At 39.8% G+C, this 22,305-nt stretch overlaps 2 protein-coding genes and 1 long non-coding RNA gene across 3 annotated transcripts; 2 read left to right on the forward strand and 1 right to left on the reverse strand.

The window, feature by feature from the left end:
• Positions 1-760: 760 nt before the first annotated feature.
• Positions 761-2,742, reverse strand: LOC143882515 (uncharacterized). The gene has a single exon (XM_077385996.1). It carries the CDS (start codon positions 2,482-2,484, stop codon positions 946-948), a length of 1,539 nt encoding a protein of 512 aa, XP_077242111.1. The 5' UTR covers positions 2,485-2,742; the 3' UTR covers positions 761-945.
• Positions 2,743-4,715: 1,973 nt separating this feature from the next.
• LOC143883875 (uncharacterized) lies at positions 4,716-7,214 on the forward strand. Its single transcript, XR_013252579.1, has 3 exons — positions 4,716-4,833; positions 4,926-4,967; positions 5,346-7,214. It is a non-coding gene; the product is annotated as an uncharacterized LOC143883875 (long non-coding RNA).
• Positions 7,215-15,708: 8,494 nt separating this feature from the next.
• On the forward strand, positions 15,709-18,986 carry LOC143883876 (sugar transport protein MST3-like). Its single transcript, XM_077387194.1, has 4 exons — positions 15,709-15,970; positions 16,073-16,395; positions 17,359-17,988; positions 18,365-18,986. Exons 1-4 carry the CDS (start codon positions 15,838-15,840, stop codon positions 18,845-18,847), a joined length of 1,569 nt encoding a protein of 522 aa, XP_077243309.1. The 5' UTR covers positions 15,709-15,837; the 3' UTR covers positions 18,848-18,986.
• The last annotated feature ends 3,319 nt before the right edge of the window (positions 18,987-22,305 follow it).

Genomic DNA, 22,305 nt, shown 5'->3' on the forward strand with positions numbered 1-22,305 from the left:
GACATCCATTTTACCTCCACAAATCGTAGGGTTGGAATGATCCTGTGGATCTAATTTTTTGTAGACACCCTATCTATGTGAGAGCCTTTAAAATTGATGGCTTGGATCACCCAAACAATGTGGGCCCACACTGTATTTTAAGCTAGTGTGTAGAGAACTCTCTACACATATGTGTAGGAACCGTTTTCTCTCTCTCTCTCTCTCTCTCTCTATATATATATATATATATATATATATATATATATATATATATATATATATATATATATATATATATATGTAAAAACAGAACCGAGGTGGTCCTGAAGGAACAAAGATAATACAAAGATAAGGAACCGAGGACAGTTCCTTGGCTATTACTAACATTTTATTAACATGACCGAGTTAAAGTTCTCGATGAATAGCAAAACCCATTGACAAATGGCATAATGATCAGGATATCCGGACCACAGCTCAGAAATCCCACTAATTGGGTGTTCTTAGTATGGGTGCAACTTGGATAGGGCTCAACCCGACCCTGATGGACTCAACCTGATTTCGGATTGAATTGGTTGGCATATACTTGGATTGGATTGGACAGGTTTAGGGAATGGACTCAACCTGTTCTTAGTATGGGCACTTGTTGAGCATCATTCAATTGCCCATGGGATCTTGAATTTACACATACTTTGAAGAAAAAATCTCAAGCATGCATTATGTAATTCCTCCACTTTGTTTGTTAGCAAAACCCTTTGAGAATTAACGGTGGGTTAAGCATGCATTATGTAATTCCTCCACTCTGTTCCCATTTCTCGATTTAAGACAAGAAGACTCTTTATTTCAACCTAAGGCAATAACCCCATGACATACGATTATACATTTATACGAATTAATATAAGAGCTAAAAAATAAAGAAAAGGGGTGAAAGAGATCAAAACTAAGGGGTGGCAATATAATACCAGTTTATTATTCCTCTTCCTGTTCAAACCCCAAAGCATGACAAACAGATGTCGCAGCCTCGCTCTCCTCGCCGCTGAAACACGATCTCTTCCCGATTAAATCGGCGACTCTCTTCGCACATCCCGAATCACGAGGACTATTGATCGTCCATCGGACGGTCCTGATCTTCGGAAGCAACTCTGCCATCTCCAAAATCGCCGACGGAGTATCCTCCGACGAATTGCTATCATTCGCCTCGATCGGAACTTCCCAACTCCTTTTCACTCGATTTTCCGGCACCGGATTCCGATCAGATCCCGACAAAAACACACGTGATTTCCCCACCGAAGAAGAACGTTTCTTCTCCTCCCTCTTACTCACTTCCCTCTCATTTTCCGGCAGTGACCTCTTCCGACGTTCTTTTTCCGGCGATTGCACTGCCGCAGGTGCCGGAATCTGACTGTAACGGCTCGGCACGATCCGAGCGTTCTTCAATGGTTTCTTTAAACCTGGTGTTTTGACTGTTTTCTCTCCGTCTTTGAAAAGCTTCTTTGGCTGGACTGACGTCAGCAACACGGCATCCCTTTTAATTGGTTTCTTTGATCCGACGGTTGAGAATCCTCGTTTTGGATCGGAGATCTTCACAACGGACGGACGAGATTTGGGGCTTACACTCCTTCTCCTCCTCTCTTTCTTTATTTTCTCTTCTTCGATTTCTGGAAGCTTCCAGAAGCAAGATTTACGGCGACTCTGGATCGACGGCAGGGGAGTGATCTCCTGCTTACTTTCTCGCCGGAATCTGACACCGGCGCTGATCTCCGATGGGCCCATGCTGACGCCACGTCGCTGGAATTTCGCACTCTCCGGTGATTTTTTCTTCTTTTTCCTCTCTTTCTCTTCTTCTTCTTCTTCGATTTCTGGAAGCTTCCAAGATTTTCGGTTACTCTGCATCGACTGCAGAGGAGTCATCTCTTGCTTACTTTCTTGCCGGGATCTGACACCGGCGGCGATTTCCTCCGGGCCCATGCTGACGCTTCTCTGCCGGAATTTCGCCGGAGATTCTCTGATCTTTTTTTGATCTGAAGTCGTCTTTGTGCTCTGTTTCTGCTCCATGAATTTAGCCGGAACGATCCGACCGACCGATTTCGATTCCCGTCCTTCCTTTTCGATCCGGAGTTCTTCTAATCTTGAAGACAGTCGGCTGATCTCCTTCTCAATCTCTCCAATCTCGATATCAATTTTCTCTGAGTTATCACTATCAGAGAGGGTTGAAGATGGGTTTAGGAGGCCCTGTTTGAATAGGAGCTTTAATGGCTTCCCCTGAGAGTTTTTGGGTTTGATGGGTGTCGGAGATTTTGCGGTGATGGGCGATTTGTAGCCGACGGGGCTCCGATTTTCTTTACTGGATTCAGATTCGATACCTTCAGATCCATTAAAAATGATGGGTTGCAGAGGAACCCAAGATGGTTTAATGGCGGATTCGTCTGTGATGCCATCGAAGGCTGCGTTATCCCATATCTGCATATTTTGAGTGCTAATGGGATCTGGGTATTGTAGAATGCTCATTTTCTTTGTACAGATGGGGGAGGAAAATGGGATTCAGAAAAAGGGTTTCTCTGAGAAAGAGAAGAACAGTAGCGAGGATTTTGAATTTGGTTTCTGGGTGGGCGTGTTGATTTTCTTGAATGCGTTTGAGAAATGGATGGAAATATTTTGAGGGAGTTTTCTATATTCGAGTTTTTCGACCGTTGAGGAAAAAGTATACGTTGGGGTCTATTGAAAATTGGTCGTTGGATACGAAACGGCTCCCCATCTTGACGCTCCGATGTGATTGAAAGGTGATTAATTGTTCTCAAGGGTTAATTACCTAAATGCCCATTTCCTCACCCTTAAGCCCCCACTGCCGCTCATTCTTCTTCGTGTGAAAAGCCTTCCATTGTAACAGCCAATAACAGCCTCTTGAATAGGAGTTGCTTTTTACATAATTTCAAAACTGCCCTTTCTTGAGGACGTGATAAATCTTGGGCTTATTTGGATCTAGGTGTAATTTTTTTGTTAATAGAGGAGTAATTTTTTCTTGAAAAAAATTTTACCTTGCAATTTTATAGTCAACCTAGAAAATTGTTTAAGTCATTTTTCAAAGATATTGTTTTGAAAATTAAACTTTTTACTGATTTTCTAGAAAAAATACACTTGTGATATACAATTCTCCCATGGTTTTTTTTTTTATCAAATTTTAATAGTTCCTTAATCTAGAATAACGTTATGTCTACACCCGTTTTTCAATCCGCCAAGATTCAAAATGGAAATTACAAGTAGTTGTGACAAGTTTTATTCAAAATAACCTATAGACGCGAGTTCGAATCGAACCCCCCGCGATTATTCAATGCACATGGTTTATGGGTGATTGTGTGCATCCGTAGGGATTAGTCCTACCCTAAATGGGGTGGAGATACCCTATGTCATAATTTTTTTTTAACAAAAACTTGAAATAAAAGTTAATGCTCCATATAAGTGTTGGGATGAACTATTTGAAATTCAAAGTGACAGGTATGAAATTTTCCTCACCCAAAAGAGGTAATTATGGACAATTTCGATGGGAAAACCATATCAAGAGATGGCCTCTATCAAAAGAATTGCTTGTAGAACCAACACAAAACATTTCTTAATTTATTTTACATTTCATATATCGTATACTTTTAGTGGACCTTTTACTTTTCTTAGGCTGTATCTGGCAACCATGAATTGTTTTTCATGATAAATTGGTTTTCTCAAGTGAGAAGAGAGGAGTAGGGCGGGTGGGAGATGGAGAGTTTTTTGTTTCCTTGTTTTTCTGTCTTTCTTACCTTCTTCTCACTTGGTACCTCTCGTGTCGAGCCCTCTCCCACCCTCCCTCACCATTGGGTGAGCTAATATTCCAGGAAAAAAAAATCCATGGTAGCCAAACATGTCTTTAGTTGTAGTTTTTGCATTTTACCCAAGAATATGAAGTCCAGAATAAATGGACTTATCAACATTGGAGAGCATTTCTTTTTAATTTCTGTTCTATGTTCACACTGGCATTTGTTTGTGCTTCTTTGTTGTTCTTGATGGAATCCCTCTGTATTTGGCCTACATTTTGGGTGATGTTGCTCTCTACTTCTCAATTGCCTGAAATCCAATCCCCGGAGATGGGAAACAACCAGTTCCTCTAAAAGCTTAAGCTGTTAGAGTTGTTATTGTCTAATCATTTATATAGTTCGCAGGGAACAAATTGATTACCCCCTCGAATTGAATTTTTTAAATCAGCATTACTCTTTGGCCCTTGCACACAACACCAATCCAATCAAATCTTTGGGTAACACAACAAGTGCAAGACCAAAGGCACCTTCGAATGAATTATAGTCAACCTAGAAATATGTTGGCAAGGTAGTCTCCACATTGGCTTGGCCATTTTGTAACAAGTGTGTCATTGCCATTTTACAAGAACAAAAAGGGATGTGATATATTCACCCCTTTTCTTCTCTGAGACAGCCCCTTCTAGTGTTTTTCTCACCACTCTTTTTACACCAAAAGGGGTGGCTTGGGAAGGAAATGGGATGAATATATCATTTCCTCAGATTTAACATGTAGCCCATCTAAATATACGGTGGTGGGTCCAGGTTTTTCAAAGGGAAACAATATATTTGACCCTTTTTCTTACTTGAGCCACCTGCCTATAGTGTACAAGGGTAGTCATAAATAGACTAGAGGGGGCTGTCCCAAGGAAGAAAGTGTGAATATATCAGTTACTTTCCAAAGCCTTTTTCAGTTTTCACCTTCTCTCCAGGGTACCCACTTTGGCCCGTCTCCAGTCGTTTTTCCTCTTGGCGATAGGTTTGGGGCTTATTAGGGTTCACCTACGATTTGGAAGGGTGAAATCTAAATCCCTGACAGGTATTTCAGATCTTCCTCCCCTCGTCTTTTATTTCCATTTATCTCTCCCTTTCTACTGAAAAACAAAATCTTCGCGAATTTGACATAAATAGGGAACGATTATACTGGTGAGTGGGAGTTGCTGGTTCTTTCAGGTACAGATTTCCATCCTTGTTTTTAGTTTTGAATCTGAATGTATGTAGAGTTTGGGTTTTGCTCTCTATTCTCCATGTTTTTTTTTTTTTTTTTTTTTTCAATTCCATTTGTACCTACATGTTTATATTTGAAGAGTACTACGTATTAAAAAATCTGGATACATTCAAGAAACCCAAGGAAATGCATTGTTATGAGGCTCGGGTTACTGAATCTAGTCTTCTTGGACTCTTCACCTCCTTTGACTGTTGGATTCTTTGGTGATAGTTTGGAGAGACGGGATTGTATCTTTATATTGCATACCAGTTTTGGTGTTTGTTTTATTCATATTTTCTATGACACTCCTTTGTCATATATTTTATTTTGATTTGAATTCACAGTCCCAGCTTGTTTGTGGATCAAAGGAGGGAGGCTATATGTCACCGGAACGTAACTTGGTCCTCTATTTCGTTCCTGGGTGCAGTAATCGTGACATTAGAGATTTCTGGTGAACAAATGGGAAGTAACCTATTTGAGGATCGTGATCTCTCACTCTCTACCATAATAGACTCTAACGGAATGTCTATGCTATGGATAAGTAATAATGTCCATGCTATGGATACAGAATATTCTTTAAGATAGAAAATCAGTAGCTGAATTAGCCTCACTCCAAACATGAGAAACCTTCCAATGTGTGGAAGTTTTCGAATACCCGCATGAGTACTTCTAGCCTTCCACAAGGGATTGAAAACTCCCCATTTATAGTATTTAAATCCAATAGTGAATCAGATTCTATACATATTTGAGTAATGTCAACAGCTAAAGCACATTGGAGGCCCATGTAGATCGCATGCAATTCACAAATTCAAATCTCATTATTAATGTAATTAACTTCTTGGAATTGGATTGGTATATTTGATTTGGGATATGGCATGGAAAAGAATCTTGTATTTGATCCCGACCCATTTATGCTATCTTCTATGCCTACATTTCCATGCCTATGTTAAGAGTTTCATATCATTTGTTAATTTTTTTTTTTTTTTGAATGGTATATCATTTGTTAATTTCAAATGTAAATGTTCCAATAAGCTTCAGTAATGTACTTCTTTTGTGTTAATTCTACTCTTTTTGGAAAATGCATCTGCCTTGACAGTTCTTTTGTTGTGTTGAGCACTAGGAAAGAATTGTAGTACTAATTATGTGAACAGGTCTACAACACACGACATACTACTTGTTGGAGCTTGTTATTCAAGCATGGGGTTGTAGGTTATTGTTCAGGCACCCGGTTGGAGTTCTTCGTCAAGTCTGCATGCTTAGTTGGTCTTAATCAGTTTTCTTAAGTTTTTCTTATTAGTATAAAGTTCGGTTGTGTGTTCAGAAGTTTTACTTTACTTTAATATGCATGTTGTATGTACGCTATATTTATAGTTTTAATAGTTTAATCTTGAACCATCATGAATTAATTATCTGTGGCCATATCTTCCTCTGTTATACCTTAACTTATTTAGTCTGGTAGCTGATCCATTGCGTTGTAGTTTCCTAGTTTATTCACACTATGTATAAGTAGTACATATGTATGAATGATCAGTTTAGATTAAAGACAACTAGCAAATTGTAGTTTTTGCATATATACTCTTTGTAGGGGCTTGAAAATGTAGAGTAATAGTAAAAACACACGCTATATTCTCTTTGTAGGTAACTGTAAAACGCACTAAAACTTCTAACATTGTACAAAATTTTAATTGTGCAAAACAATAGTAGGACGTTGGTTACACCAGCAGACATTGATTCTTAATGAGACTGTGACATAGATTCAAAAAGTAGGATCCGGCCGAGCAGGACCCAATCAAGTTAGGATTCAAATGGATCGTGATGCAAAATTAGGTGGATCCAATCCAAATTGGGGTCCGATCCCCTTCGATACGACTTATCGTGGCTTGAGTACCCTAAGATAAATGATAAATTAGCGGCTTGGTTGAAGGAAGCGGCAAATTCAGGGGCCAGTGGACCTTTGGTTATCGAAGGAGACTCTACAAATGTGATTGCATGGGCATTGAATCGTTGTGCTGGACCATGGCGGTTATATCAGGCCGTGGATGAAATTAGAGATTTAGTTAGGCTTGTCAAACCGCGGATTATCCACAAGAGTCGCACGGCTAATTCGGCAGCGGATTCCTTGGCAAAGGAGGGTGTGGATAAAGTGGAAACCATTATTATTTTCAATGAGCCACGGATCTAACTATGTAGTCTCCTTTTTTTTATTATTGGGGACATGTGATTTTGGATCATTTACGTTGGGGGACATCTTGTCCTTATGTAATGATTTATCATTGGTAATAAAATTCTGTTACTTTAAAAAAAAAAAAAAATCAGCTTAAGATGTGAAATAGGGATAACTCTCACAGTACGGAGGCTCCAAAATTGTGGCTTCCATTGCAGATTCAGGAGATTAAGAGTGCCGAAGAGCGAGGCTTGGTTACAGCGGAGGACGTCGCTGAAATGGGGATCCTCAATGAGGAATTTAATGGGATGATAAGGAGGGAGGAGATTTGCTGGAGACAAAGATCTAGATCGATGTGGTTGAAAGGAGACAAAAACATAGCTTACTTTCATTGAATCACCAGTGCTAGAAGACGGGGGGAAACTGTATTTCGTTTATTCAGAGCCTTAGATGCGAGGATAAGGTTGTTATATAGAACGAGAAAGTGGAGTTTTATAAGAACTTGTACGCTGCAGAGCAGGGGATATCCTAGATCGGATGGAGTGGAATTTAGGAGGATCTATGATCGTGACAGAGCATTTCTAGAGAAGCCCTTTGATGAGGAAGAGATTAGAGTTGGTGTCTTCTCTTTGAGTAGAGACCGAGCCCCTGGGTCAGACGGATTCAATCTCACTTTTTTCTAGAGTTGATAGGGGAATGTGAAAGTCAGATATTTGTGCCTTCTTCAAAGCCTTTCTCCATGGTGTAGAGTTGGAGCAGAAGGAACAATAAAAAGAGGAGATTTGATCTTCTTGAATCACAATCATAACAAAAACTCGATTCAGGTTGATTTTCAATCCAGCTCAGGTGGGATCTATGGAAGATCTATTGGGTTAGATCTTGTTATCATTCAATAGATCAAATCACGGCTTAATTGCCTATCTCCTCCAACCGAGAATCACAATAGCCTGCAGTTTTTGTGTGTGTGTGTGTGTGTGTGTGTGTGTGTGTGTGTGTGTGTGTGTGTGTGTGTGTGAGTGTGTGTGTGTGTGTGTGTGAGAGAGAGAGAGAGAGAGAGAGAGAGAGAGAGAGAGAGAGGTGAAATTCACAAGCTGGATGTGCTTTTATTCAATTGAGAGAGAGAGAGAGAGAGAGAGAGAGAGAGAGAGTGAGTGGTGAAATTCACAAGCTGGATGTGCTTTTATTCAATCAATTTTGAGATGATATGGAAGGAGATCTTAAGTAAAAGATATTAACTTTAGTCAGGAATTAGAAGAAAACCAAAGGGTTGAAGAAATTATATGAATTGATTAATCCCTACTCTAACCGAGAGTGATTGTTTCTGCAGGTTCTAAGCAGTTTTGGAGCACTTGAAAATCTTGGGAGTTGAAAACTGAAATCCTCACTTAGACATTGGATGTTCTATGACGGAACTGTATAATAAGAATCTTTCAACATTCAATAGGTGATTGAATTCAAAAGAATGATGAAACCAGACCAGAATTCGAATTACTGCTCAAAACCAAGAGCTATATGGAATAAGATTGATTACAATCAACAAAGACAAGATATAGTTGCGGTTGAGGTGGCTTACATGGAAGTAACCTTCAACTCCATCTCAAAGAGGGAGAGAAACTACTCTTTTAGAGCTTTAGAGCTCTCTCTCAAAACCGATTACCACTCCAAAATGACACCAATAAAAAACTGTCCAGACCTCTAACTTGAGGCCCTTTTTATAGGCCTCACTAGAAGTTTCTAGAGCTTGTTAGTTGGCTGCCAACTTGGTGACAGCTGTGATGCCAGTTGTGTCCAGACCTTAGTGGCTGATGTGGCAATGTGACACTTGGCTGCCACTAGCTGCTTATTTGGCACATCTAATTGTTAATTACAGTACTCATACACACTTGTATTTACAGCCCTTTACACCACTAGATGATCACAGTCACATTACACAAACTCTTATCTACATGACAGCCATGTGTGCCTCACGTTTAGCAGTGGAGAAGTCATGGTGCTTTGGTTTTTGGCTTGACGCTCCCCGAGTCTTTTCGATCCTTTACTCTTCCTTTTACTTTATTCCAAAAAGGGAAAACCTAACTACCAACTATACTACGCTCATACTCCAAGGCCAGGGTTCATGTCTACATCACTCCAAGGGCAGCAAATTCTGGACAGTTCGTTGGTACTTGGTAGCTAATGAAGTGTTTGAATACTATTCCAAGATAGGCAAAAAAGTGGTTGAAATAAGACAAAATTATTGAGTTTTCCGACAAAAAAATGTGAGAAAATGGGAGGAGAAGCTCGCCGCAAGGAGCAGTGACAACGGCAACATGATGAATGCGGGAAGGCTCTAAAAATCCTATAGTCATATGAAAGAAAAACGTTGATAAGAGGGGTTTTCATATTGAATTGCATTTTTATGGACGCTAGCACGATCATATCAGAACTAATTGGATATTGATTTGTGCAACCAAGTGGCCACTTTATTACCAGACAAAGTGTGATAGGAAAATGTCCACATAGCATAATTGTGCGATCAAGACCATTGGTTTGGTGGATCCCCATTACATGACCTACATTATGTTGGTCTCGTTCTACATGGTCACGCCCCACTTTAAGATCTATATTGACAAATATCAATGGTTTAGCTTCTTTCGGTGGGCTCATGAAGACACTATTGATTTAATGTAAGATCACCAAATTATGGTGGGACTATCTGCAATGGGCTACTTGCAGTTGCCCGTGCATATGCGGGCTCAAAGCCACCTTTCTTTTGTCCTTTTTGTTCTTTTATTGTGTGTGACCAAAAACCCTTGAAGTCTGTTTGTGTGTCTTACATTTGTCTTTGTACTGAAATTGTCTTTAAGTGGTCTTTAAGTAGAACTCCCAAAGTATTGTTTGGTTGTTATGTAAAGGGCTAGTAGAATGATGGAAGAGAAGACAACGCATTTGCTAGCGGTTTTGTGAAGCCCGGTGTTTTACTACAAAAAAGACTTTTTGCAGGCGTGCTTCTACTGATGGACACCATTTGTGTCCATTTGGGCCCACCAGGTAAGTAGTCCTAATAATTCTGCTATTGTTTGGCAAACTGAGAATAATACCCCCTTGTTACAATCTCCCTCTCCTGAAATTCTCATCCGATGGCAATCCGATCTCCCCCTCCTGAAATTCTCATCCTCAATTTAGGTTTGTCCACCCTGAGGGCCCGACCCTGAAACAAAGTTGTACATACATAATTAAAGAGGCTGGATATGTCTGTCTACTTTCCATCTATCTTGACTAGTGTGTGTGTGTGTGTGGAGGGAAAGAGGAGGCCGCGGCGCTGGGGGGGTGGGGGTTGCCCGCAATTCTCTACTTTGAGGGATCTTATTGATGATTCCAGGCTTCCTGGACTTGTCACAGATGGCTAGAAACAAGTAGAGCGTCAGTAGTCTCTGCCATTGCAAGTCCTCATTCTGCTGAGACGACCCCCTTTTCGGTTTTGTTCATTCACCACAACACGAAAAAATAAAGAAGTTGGAATAACTCAGAAAGTGTGGCACCCACGTACTGAGAGTGTCGGTTGTCTTTGAAGAGGACCAGTACGATCTCGGAGTGGCCTCCTTCACATGACCTAGAAAGAAAAAGAGGTCCATCCTACTATAAGGCCTCTAAACGCTTCCCTCAGGACACTATTGCGTTGCCTGAATGGGATAAAGTTTGCAACTGATCTTCACATCACACAACCACAGATTGAGGGGCACATGGGACACACCTTTGGCAGGATGGTATTTCAGATCTTCCCAGCTATCCCAGTGGATGGCCGCACATATCTACTGGGAAGTGATCGGGGAGGAATAGTTATTTTCTGACTCGGCAACATCTATTACCAGCATTTCGGTCTTCTTCACATTTTTAACCATTATTATCATTGATGAAAACATGCATTGGGACATTATGTCCGAAAGATTGGGGGCTTGTCTATGGCAACCCGACTTTTTTCGATTATAGAGCTGGGAACCTCTCTCTATGCCATGTGGTTTGTTCTGATCCGTGCTCTTAGTTCGGCAGCCGGTCTCCGTAACAGCACTCATATATAGATAGACAATGAAGTCGATAAACTTTCTCGTGGCTGAGCTTATGATGGTTTGATAGATGCTGAGTTTTTTTGTTTTTTTAAGCTGTGCTGCTGAGATCCTGCAATTAATCCTGTGACGTTGCACAAAAGATGACTTAGTGTGTCTCTGTTCACCGCGGGAATAGAAATCCTTGGATAATTTATTAATGGGATTGGCTATCCCACATGATATTTGTTTATTTTGGCATCGTCTGTCAAATCACCAATTTTGTTTAGATAATGTTTTATCCAAGTCTATCCAGGATAAAATAAACCCCTGTTTGGTTCTATTAAAATATTAAATCGGAACGAGCTGTTTGGAGCTGAAATAGAAGTTGTGGATTGAGATGATTAGTTTGCTATCTCACTCCAGCAAAGCGTAAAATACACTCCTTGGATTGTTTGCTACGTCCACATTTTTTTTTTATGAGTGGTTGCTACGTCCACATTGATACTTCTCTAAAGACAAAGCCATTGCCCATCACCCCTTGTTCCTTTGGCTTTAACTCCAATAGAGTCCAAAATTTTATCATGAATATGAAAATCGTGTGGTTTTGGAGAGGGTGTTTTCCCATTGAGATGCTCTACTCCGTAGTCTATCAGGTTGGCCCACTAGGAGCATCAGACGACCTGATATTGGGCCAACAACCAGACAGTTTGAAATGAACGCAAACCGAACAGTAATAGATACTATTGTGTGGATGGACAATCAGGATTACAATACATGTGGTTGGAATTTTAGGGATAGCTTACCCAATGGATGCTGGAATCTCCATGCCAGACAGGGCCATTGGGGCTATTCTTTGGGGGAGATAGAAAACTGGGGTTTATTTTATCCTTGCATAGGCTTGCTATCGTCTGTTCATGTTGAGAACAATCCCAATTGGTAGGGTATAGTGTACAGGCAGGGTGTAGCCAATCTAAGGGTTTGTTCAAGATCAAATTATTCAAATAGGCTTATCCAATCCCAATCCCAATCACAGGAAGAGCTTATCCAAGGATTTTTTAAACTGAGGTTAACAACCCCATTAAGTTGGTGTTTGAAGAGAGGAACACCTTGGCTCAAGAATGGGAACCTAGGGTTTCAAGGACTCGAGCGAAGCGGAATCTGAGAGCAATTCAACAAGGGATCAGAATGGTGTTAGATAGAGAGATGGACAATATTATAGTCAATTAGATGGTTGTCAGTCCGATCTCCTCTCCCTTGGAGATTGTCAAAGCTCATTTATGATATTATGGACCGGCTAGAGGGCCACTTTGGTTCAATTTAGTCTTGTTAGGAGGTCGGCGAATGGAGATGCGAATCGTCTTGCCTCTGAAGGTTTGGCTAGAGAGATGTTAAGAGATATTTGATTTTCTTCCGCCTCAGGAGTTTTGTATGCTATCTTTTCTATATCCTTGGTCTTGGCTGTTCTTTATAATACAATGTCACCATTTGAGAGAAGTACACTGACGCGTGGGTCGCATATCTGAAGGGCTCTTTGGTTGGGCCATCACTAAATGTTTGCCCTAATTGCTAAGTAGTAAACATTTTGAGTGTAGCACATTGGTAACCCGCCACATACAACAGGAGTGGCTCTCATATCATGGTTCTGTAATTTCAAAATATTGAAGGGAAATGATATTTTCAACACTTTCATACAATTTCCACCCTTTATATTTGTTTTTTCCTACAAATGACTTCATTTTTAGGTAGGCTTCTCATAGCCAAGGTTTTAAATTTTGACCAAAACCCGAAATTGGTTATAGTCGAAACGTTACAAAATTTCGGGCCGAAATATCTCAAAAAAATCAGTTTTTTATCAATTATTTATTCTTATCCTGAAATTTCATCCGAAATTACTGGAATTTCGAGGATTCAGTCAAAATTTGGTAACGGATAAAATATGCCTTTTAAAAATAAAAATAAAAAAAAAATTTCGATCGATTTGGGCTGAATTTTTGGAAATTTCGTTGTTGACCAAAATCCGAAATTTCGGACCGGTTTCGTTAGCAAAATCGTGTTTACACAAAATGGTATTAAATTTCGACCAAAATTTTAAAATTTCTATTGAAAATTCGTTTCCTAGAAACCGGTTTCGGCGAGGACCGAAAATTTACCTTTTAGGTAGGCTTCTCACACAATGGATGCACATTTGTCCAAGTTAAAACTAAGAGGGTAGAACCACAAGTGGAGCCTACTTTTTCAAATTGTACAGGGTATTGTGGGGCCCGTAAGCAAAACGCATGGGGAAATGGTATATTCCCCCATTTTCTTCCCCAAGCAACCCCATTGTAGGTGTAAAAAGAAGGGGCTGGAAGAAAAGAGGGGGGCGGGGTGCAAATATATCACCTCCCAAAGCGAAACATTAAAATGTTCTGCGTCAATGATGGATGATGACACGTCAAAATCTTATCATAAAACGAAAATCATATATGATTTCGGCAAGTACATAAAAACTCGTAAATTAATCCCCCACATTCGTTGTACGAACGTTATTTACAGGTGGGAGTGACGGTACGAGAAGCCCATTTACATTGTTACATGGCATAAAATGATTTAACCCTTCGTATCTGTGGGCCCCACTCTGTCATCAAATCAGCAATTCCACATTTATTGTGTGCCAAAAATGGGCAAACAGCTCCGCATTCAAATTTTAATACGACGATTTTCACGTTATGTCATCACGTGGGTGGGGCCAACATAACCATCATGTCATTCTCAGCAAATAAAGGACTGCTGCACAACACAAGGATGCGTCATCATAAGGAGATATACCCACGTCAGGACAGGTCTTCCCATCGATATACCAAGGAGGTATGCCCACTAGTGTGCACTGGGTCTTCACTCTGATCTGTATAGGGAAGATATTATAGAAACCACTATAGATCCGAGGGTTAGGAGTTGGGACCATCCTCTGGAGATTATTTAGGAGGCTCCAATCCTTTCTTACTTCGAGACAGGAATGAAGCATCAATAATGAGAAAAGCTGAAAAATTGCATGGTTCATGGTCGAACCTACGTTGTATAAAATTTTCGTCCTCAACAAAATAGAAGAGATAGCCTTTAGCCTTAAAGGACTATCAAATGGACGGTTAAGATCAAGCGTGGCGAACTCGGTGGTAGCAGAGGTGTCTCATTTTATTACAATTTGGTCTACCCTACTAAGGCATTCGTGGGTATGTAGGGAAATTCAAAAAGCTGGAGAGAATGAAAGATAAGAGAAAAAAAAGAAAGAAAGAAAGAAATTTAAGAAACAAATAACATGTATAACATAGGATAATAACACACAAGAGTCGATCGGTCATTGAAAGAATTAGTAAGTCTGAATGGGACGAAATGTAGCACCTCTGTGGTTCGAAGGATGGGGACAACCGCTTTTAATTATAAGTCTAAAAGTACATGGGAAAGGTAAAAGACGAGGTGTGGCATTGTGGCAAGTCTCTATTTATAGGAAACGAATGCAGGATTCCAAAATTATTGAAAGGGTGGGGTGGCTTGGATGGGCCCCACCTGCTTGCTATTTCAACCTATGCAAGTCAAGTTCACTCTCCCTGAAAGCCTAATATAAAAACCTAAAATTGTATGGTCAAGCTAACCCAATTATCCTCTCATAGATCATACAGTTTAGCTAGATAAAATGTCATTAGGATTATGATGGGTGTTATATAGAAAAAGTGTGGTCTGTGTGTGCCAGTAGGTGGCGGGTTAAAGATCAATTAGTTGCTAATGTATCAGCAAGGGGGGACGAATATCAAATCTTGTTTGTACTCTTTAAATTGGATTTGCTAGGAAGTTTCGCACCTAGGAAATTGCATGTGAGAACAACCACACGCAGGCTCACAATTCACGCAACAGCCAGCCAAAATGCATTCCCTAGCAAATCCCAGTTTTGGGATTCATTCCCCCAACTTTTGCCACGTGTCAGATTCCCTGTTATTTTTTAGAAAAAGGAAAAAGATTGCACAGTATCGAGGAAAATATTTGGTCCTTATTATTTAGATAGTGCTTATCCAAAATAAATAAATTACTATTATTAACTCCCTAATCGAAATGTTAATTTTTTCCGCGCACCAAGACAAGGGGGAGAATGATGAATTGAGGTACAACATGTGGGCCATATGGAATCCAAACGAAGGTATTTAAAATGGACGTTCAGATACCCCTAAGGTGGGACCCACTTTACTACAACGATTCCAGCCCCAAATATTGAAGCATTCCACGATTGGGGTTGTAGTAAATAGTAATATTAGAATTTCACTCGGTGTAGAAATGTAATTTCGTCCTCTTCCTTACTGTATACAACCAAACGTCTAAACTTTAAAACGGTGTGTATTAATGGCACCCATTAGTTATCATTTTGACACTGCCAAAACAGAAACTTACTATTTATTTACGCTTCCGGCTTATCTTATCACTATATTTGGACCCCGGACCATTATCCTCCAGCTAGGCATTCTTTCTCCATTTACCCTTTCTCTTCCCATTTCATTTATAAATATTCCTTTCTCCCTTGTACAGAGAACCAAGTCTCTTTCTTTTCTTCTTTCTCTCTCTCTTTTTTTTTTTTTCTTCATCAGTTTCTTTAACTCATAGAGAAACTCTAGTGTTTCTTCAATGGCGGGTGGTTTTGTAGCTTCTGGTGGGGGTGGTAAGGTTTACCCCGGAGGAATGACAGGCTTTGTCTTCTTTACTTGTGTTGTGGCCGCGACTGGTGGTTTGATCTTCGGTTATGATATTGGAATTTCTGGTACTTAAATACTTGATCTTGGGTCTGAAATTTGATCATTTGTCTGGGTTCTTTTGAATTGTTTTTTTTTTATAATTTTTTTTTTTTGGTGATTTTATATAGGGGGTGTTACTTCTATGAATCCTTTCCTGAGTAAGTTTTTCCCATCGGTTTACCATAAAGAGATAAAGGACCAAGGAACAAATCAGTACTGCAAATTTGATAGCCAGCTCCTTACCACTTTCACTTCATCGCTCTATGTTGCGGCTCTGATTGCTTCGTTTTTCGCTTCCGAGGTTACGAAACGTTTCGGGAGGAAGATTTCTATGTTGTTTGGCGGAGCAACGTTTCTTGTTGGAGCGGCTTTGAACGGTGCCGCCAAGGATGTGGCCATGCTCATCATCGGTCGCATTTTGCTTGGTATCGGTGTCGGTTTTGCTAATCAGGTAACGTTTCGAATCTTATGATTTATTTTCTTGCATGGATGGAAACGTTTCTTCTTCTTTTTTTCTTATTTATTTTTCATGTCCTTATGGTGCTATAAAAGGCAAATTTACACCTGTTATTAGAATGTTTTGAGAATTTTATAAATGTGAAATTACCCCTGCTTCTCACAACATTTTTAAAATTTTCTTTTATGTATGGCGTTAGCAAATCCCTTTTTAAAACCGGAAGATGATATTTTCACCTGCTGCAGTATACGCATTCGCCCCTCTTTTAACATGATTTGACGCAAAAAAGCATTGAAGTTGCCCACTTTTCACGTTATCAGGGGGCGAATGCGTACTACAGAGGGGGTGAAAATATCATCTCCCTTTTTTCTTTTTCTTTTTGACGAATGATTGAAAATAGGAGTAGATAACTTTTTCTTCTTGGTTTTCGAGGTTGGTTGTCTAAGATTTTATCAGTACAAAGACGTGCTGATATTTCCACGACTATGTTTTGATAATGAGACAACTCAGTTTTGTCTTATTACAGTTCTCTAATTGGTCCTTTTCTTTCAAATCACATTATAAGGGGAGCGCATGTGGCTGATCTGTTTCATGAGAGAGCAGCCACATGGATGAGCAGCCTATGTGGCTGATCTCTCATGCAATCATGGCTCGCAAAATGCATTCTTGGGAGTAGAGCTCGAATTAGTGGACGAGGCATGGTATTAACCTTGGGAAAAAGGAGCTTGTAACCGGTGTTTGGTCTTCACCCGTAAGAAGACCGGGTTAGTGGAAGCACGAAGAGAGGATTACTTTGTGTGAGTGGATGTAGGCTGGGTTGCCGCTTGGGCCCAACAGTATAGCCAATACCTAGCAAAATCTTTTTCAACTTTCATTTTTAGTACTCAGTCCTAATTCAAAATTCAATCTAACCAAGTTCTTATCTGATGTCTCCCTTGGTCTTGATTATACTTTCAGTCTGTTCCCCTGTATCTTTCTGAGATGGCACCTGCGAAGCATCGTGGTGCTCTTAACATGGGCTTCCAACTTATGATCACCATTGGAATTCTTGCGGCAAACCTAGTGAATTACGGCACCAGTAAGATCAAAGGTGGATGGGGTTGGCGGGTGAGCTTGGCCGGAGCTGCGGTCCCAGCCCTGATCATCACCATTGGGTCCCTCTTCCTCCCTGATACTCCCAACTCTCTCATAGATCGTGGCAAGCCCGAAGATGCCCGAAAGATGCTCGTCCGCATTCGTGGAACCACCAACGTTGATGAGGAGTATAAGGACTTGGTGACCGCTAGCGAAGAGTCACGAACTGTGGCGCACCCATGGAGCAACATAAGACAGAGGAAGTATCGCGCCCCACTTGTCATGTCGATAATGATTCCTTTCTTCCAGCAACTCACCGGAATCAATGTCATTATGTTCTACGCTCCGGTGCTATTTAAGACGATTGGGTTTGGTGACAATGCATCATTGGCCTCTGCCGTCATCACTGGTATTGTCAATGTTCTTGCAACCTTCGTTTCAATCTACTCTGTTGATAAGTTTGGGAGAAGGGTTCTCTTCCTTGAAGGTGGGGTTCAGATGTTCGTTTGCCAGGTAAAGATCAAATTGCCCATGATCCCTCTTCTTCCTCTATCAATTTTTTATTTGCTTATTTCTCTAAATTGTGCTTATGTTTTGTTATGTAATTCATCTCCTAATCAATTAGGCCTTACTTTTTTTATAATCTGTGAACAAATTTAATTGTAATTTTGAATCCAATAATCGGTTTGACACTGACAATCGGTTGTTATAATCTTAAACGAACAGGGCCTAAGCTGTTAGACCCTGTTGGTTTGGATTATGAGATTCGATTGTGACTCACAATCGGTTCTCATAATCGAAGACAAACAGGGCTTAAGAGTTGTTATTTAACCATTTATACTTAACAACCTATAACTCCAAAAGCTAATCTCTCTTTATCTGCTTGCAGATTTTGATTGGAATTTTCATAGGAGTAAAATTCGGGACGACCGGCGTCGTGGGCAACATTTCCAAGGGCTACGCCGACATTGTCGTGTTCTTCATTTGCATATATGTAGCAGGGTTTGCTTGGTCATGGGGTCCACTAGGGTGGCTTGTTCCGAGCGAGATCTTCCCTCTGGAAATCCGATCTGCAGGACAAAGTATCAATGTTTCAGTGAACATGCTCTTCACCTTCATCATCGCGCAAGCCTTCCTCTCCATGCTTTGCCGCATGAAGTTCGGTCTCTTCTTCTTCTTCGCCTTCTGGGTGTTTGTGATGACCATCTTTGTCTACTTCTTCCTTCCTGAGACTAAGAATGTTCCCATTGAGGAAATGGTGCTTGTTTGGAAGCGCCACTGGTTCTGGAGCAAGTTCATTGGCGATGACGACATTCCTCCTGGGTTGATCGAGATGGGAACTGGAGGATCCTCAAAGAATGAGACTGTCTAAATCACTGTTTTCTCTTGTTTCTCTTTTATTAATTCTCGACATTTTATATATTCTTCTCAATTTCTGTTTCGTTTGTCTCAGAGATATATTATACAGTTTATTTAATGAAATGATAATTCGTCTGTGTTCAGACAAAGAATTGCTGGGTAAGATGTGTTAGAATATCTGAGATCCAATGGTAGGACTGGGTTAAGATCTCACCTTTGGATCATCTTGGAGGTATATTGCGCAAGTTGATCAAATGGGTTAACCTAGCTAGATTGAATTGGTAATTAGGTTAGATTAGAATATTATATTCTTCATTATCTCTTTCCATGTGTTTTGGCTAAGAATTGTTAGATAAGATGTGTTTGAGTATGTGAGATCCAACTGTTGGATTGGGTTAAGATCTCACCGTTGGATCAACTTGGGTAACCTAACTAGATTAAATTAGTAATTAGGTTAGAATAGAATATTATATTCTTAATTACCTCTTTTCATGTTTATCATAATCAAGATGGCTCTAAAAATGGGTTTTAGCCCTTGTATAAAAGGAATTCTTTTGGACTAATTAGTCCTTTCAAGTGTGAGGGTATGACAATATCAGATTGTCATCCTTTTCTGCTAGTGGTGACTAATCAGATCCGTTTCAAACTGCTGCTTTTTGGATCTTAGTCTGGGTCATGGTTCATTTTAAATATGTGTGTGTGTGTGTGTGAGAGAGAGAGAGAGAGAGAGAGATGTCATCCCCTTCTGCTAGTGGATCCCCTTGCGGATCGAATCCACCTATGTCTTGGTGACTAATCAGTTCCATTTCAAAGTGCTTTTCGGATCTTACTTTTCTAGTCCGGGTCTGGTCCATTTTGAATTGGAGAGAGAGAGAGAGAAAGAGAGAGAGCTCCAACATTAATTTGTAGTATTGGGTTTGGGTTTTAAATATTTAAAAAATCCCCCTCATGAACTGAAAAAAACTACTGAAGATGTGAAGGATAATTTTGTAGACTGTCACCATTCATTCTGATAGAGGGCATTTCGAATGATTTTGCGGCTATGTTTCGGTCACGATTTAAAATGTTGATCTCATATCGTCTTAGAAAATGGATGAATTTGACGGTGTGGCTCACTCATTGGACTGTTAGGATGATCCAGCCAGTACTAATTTGAGCCATGACTTATCGAAAAATCTGACTCTAAATTAGATGGTTTTATTTACTTCATGGAGCCCAAGAATCAACCATGAAGGCTCATCATCTACTCGATCGAATTTCTAAAACAAATACGATCAACCAGAAGATAAGGGTTTCGATGGGCACAAACATCAACAGACAGAATTTGGGCACAACACTTGGAAACTGTGTCCATAAATTATTATTATATTTTGGAAATAAGGGCATTCCTTATGAAAGTGACAGAGAGAGTGGAGCACACAGGTTTAATGATCCAAACCATCCAATTGTTGGGTCCGAAAGTAGATAGCCTAGAGTCCCCAAATATCATCTCCATAGGATCTACCCACATTACTAGGACCCCTGGATACATTTCGGGACCCTGTCCAGGATCCGATATTATTAGTGATAGGATCCAGACAACTAACAAAGGCTCTTATACTATTTTACAAAAGTACGCTCTAATTATTTATAACTTTAAGTTTTATTTCGGGGGTATTTTAGTTTAAACAAGCCATACTGTTACGTGTCCAATGGGCCGTAACGAAAATAAACAAAAAGAAAATAGAAATGAGAGGAAAGTGACGTTGATTCAAGGCAACCGGACCTCGTAGTGGTTCAAATCGAGAGGAACCATAACTCTCTAAGAAACATAAGTTTCTTTTGCTAGAAATTACTCTTCTTTTTATTTCATTAGATTGCTATTACATAAATACAAGCAAGAGAGATTGCCACATCACAAGCACGCTTACCCACTAACAAGACACCTCATAAATAACTAACTCCCACTACCCTAAAACACATAGCTATATAACTAACACCCATAAACACACATCCATCCACTAACTAACCCCATTTACACCACCACTATCATGCACACATCACGTACTTTGCAAATGATTTCTATTTTCAGTATTTTTTCTATTCATCTCCCTCACGTCCTGAGTCATCCTCTTCTCATCCTTCTCTAACCATTGACCCTAAGACCCTACTCTTTTTAAATGTGACAACCGATTGTGCCCCAAATTGATCGTTGGACTACAAATTACGCTTAATTTGGAGTCCAACAATCGGTTGCAACAATCTAAAACGAACAGGGCGCAAGTCCCTAGCCCATTACAGCGCGGTCTCTCCCGCTCACCTTCTCAGCTACTGGTCACACTTGTGCAAGGTCTCTCCCTCGCCCGATTCTGAGAATCTTTACTGTGTAAAATGTCAGTGGGACCTACTACGAGGACACTCTGATAGACAGTCCAATTTGAAATGGATTATGACCGAAGCACAAAAAGTAGGTTGACCGTTAAGAGATTTGAATGTATGGTGACAAAGACATAGGTGGACCCGTTGACACCCCTAATGAAGGCATTGGCCTTATAGTTAGGGCTGGTTTAACAACAAAAGATCGTAGAGGTTGTTCTCTACGTAGAAATGTTAATATGGTAGAAATGTCATGACTAACAAAAGATCACACCTACCGAATGTTGTGGACTGGTTTAACAACAACACTTCCTAACAGAGGTTGTTATCTATACAGGCAACTTGAATTCTTGTTTTATTCTAACTAGCTAGAAAGTGATTTTTCTGGGTTTTCTTTTGTGGGTGACCAATTTGGCTTATAGTTCAAAATTGGCCTCATGGTCTTGCTTACCGTTAAAACGGGACAGGAAAAATTCGAGTTTAATACAGTATTGGGTAAAAAAATCTAGTAAAAAAAACTGTCAAACAAGGAAACATAAACTTTATAATTTTATCATTTACAAAATATTTGGAAGTTGGTCAACAAAATGTGTTTAATATGTCCTTTCCCTACATAAAGAGGTTGTTTACTCCGCACAAATTTTAAACAGAGTATTAAACGGCAAGGCTGTAAAATGCTAAATCTAGTTTTTTTTTTAAAAACATCTAATATATCAACACTCCGTTTTCTGCAGTTGTGAGTTGCGTTAAAAAAACTGTCATCTATGACCATGCATTGCTAGCTAATCTTTGAGCAACGCTTAAAGATAGTCAGAAACGTTCTAATTAACTTCTAAAACCATGCATTGCTAGCTAATCTTTGAGCAACGCTTAAGGATAGTCAGAAACGTTCTAATTAACTCTCTTCCCCTGCAAAAAATGGAGATCAATGGGTCATACTTGCCCATAATCCCACAATTAACCAGCATTTGCTCTTTTTCATTAGATTAATACTATAAAATTCATTTTTCATCAATATTTGATATCTAAATATTCCCAACATGTTTTACTATAGGAGATAATATCGACACTATTGTTTTTGTAGAGACACTTCTCTTTACATTCTACACTTTATTT

The sequence above is a fragment of the Tasmannia lanceolata genome, unplaced genomic scaffold (assembly GCF_043159265.1).
Source record: "Tasmannia lanceolata isolate RefF3 unplaced genomic scaffold, GAP_Taslan_0.1 ptg000008l, whole genome shotgun sequence".
NCBI classification, from domain to species: Eukaryota; Viridiplantae; Streptophyta; class Magnoliopsida; order Canellales; family Winteraceae; genus Tasmannia; species Tasmannia lanceolata.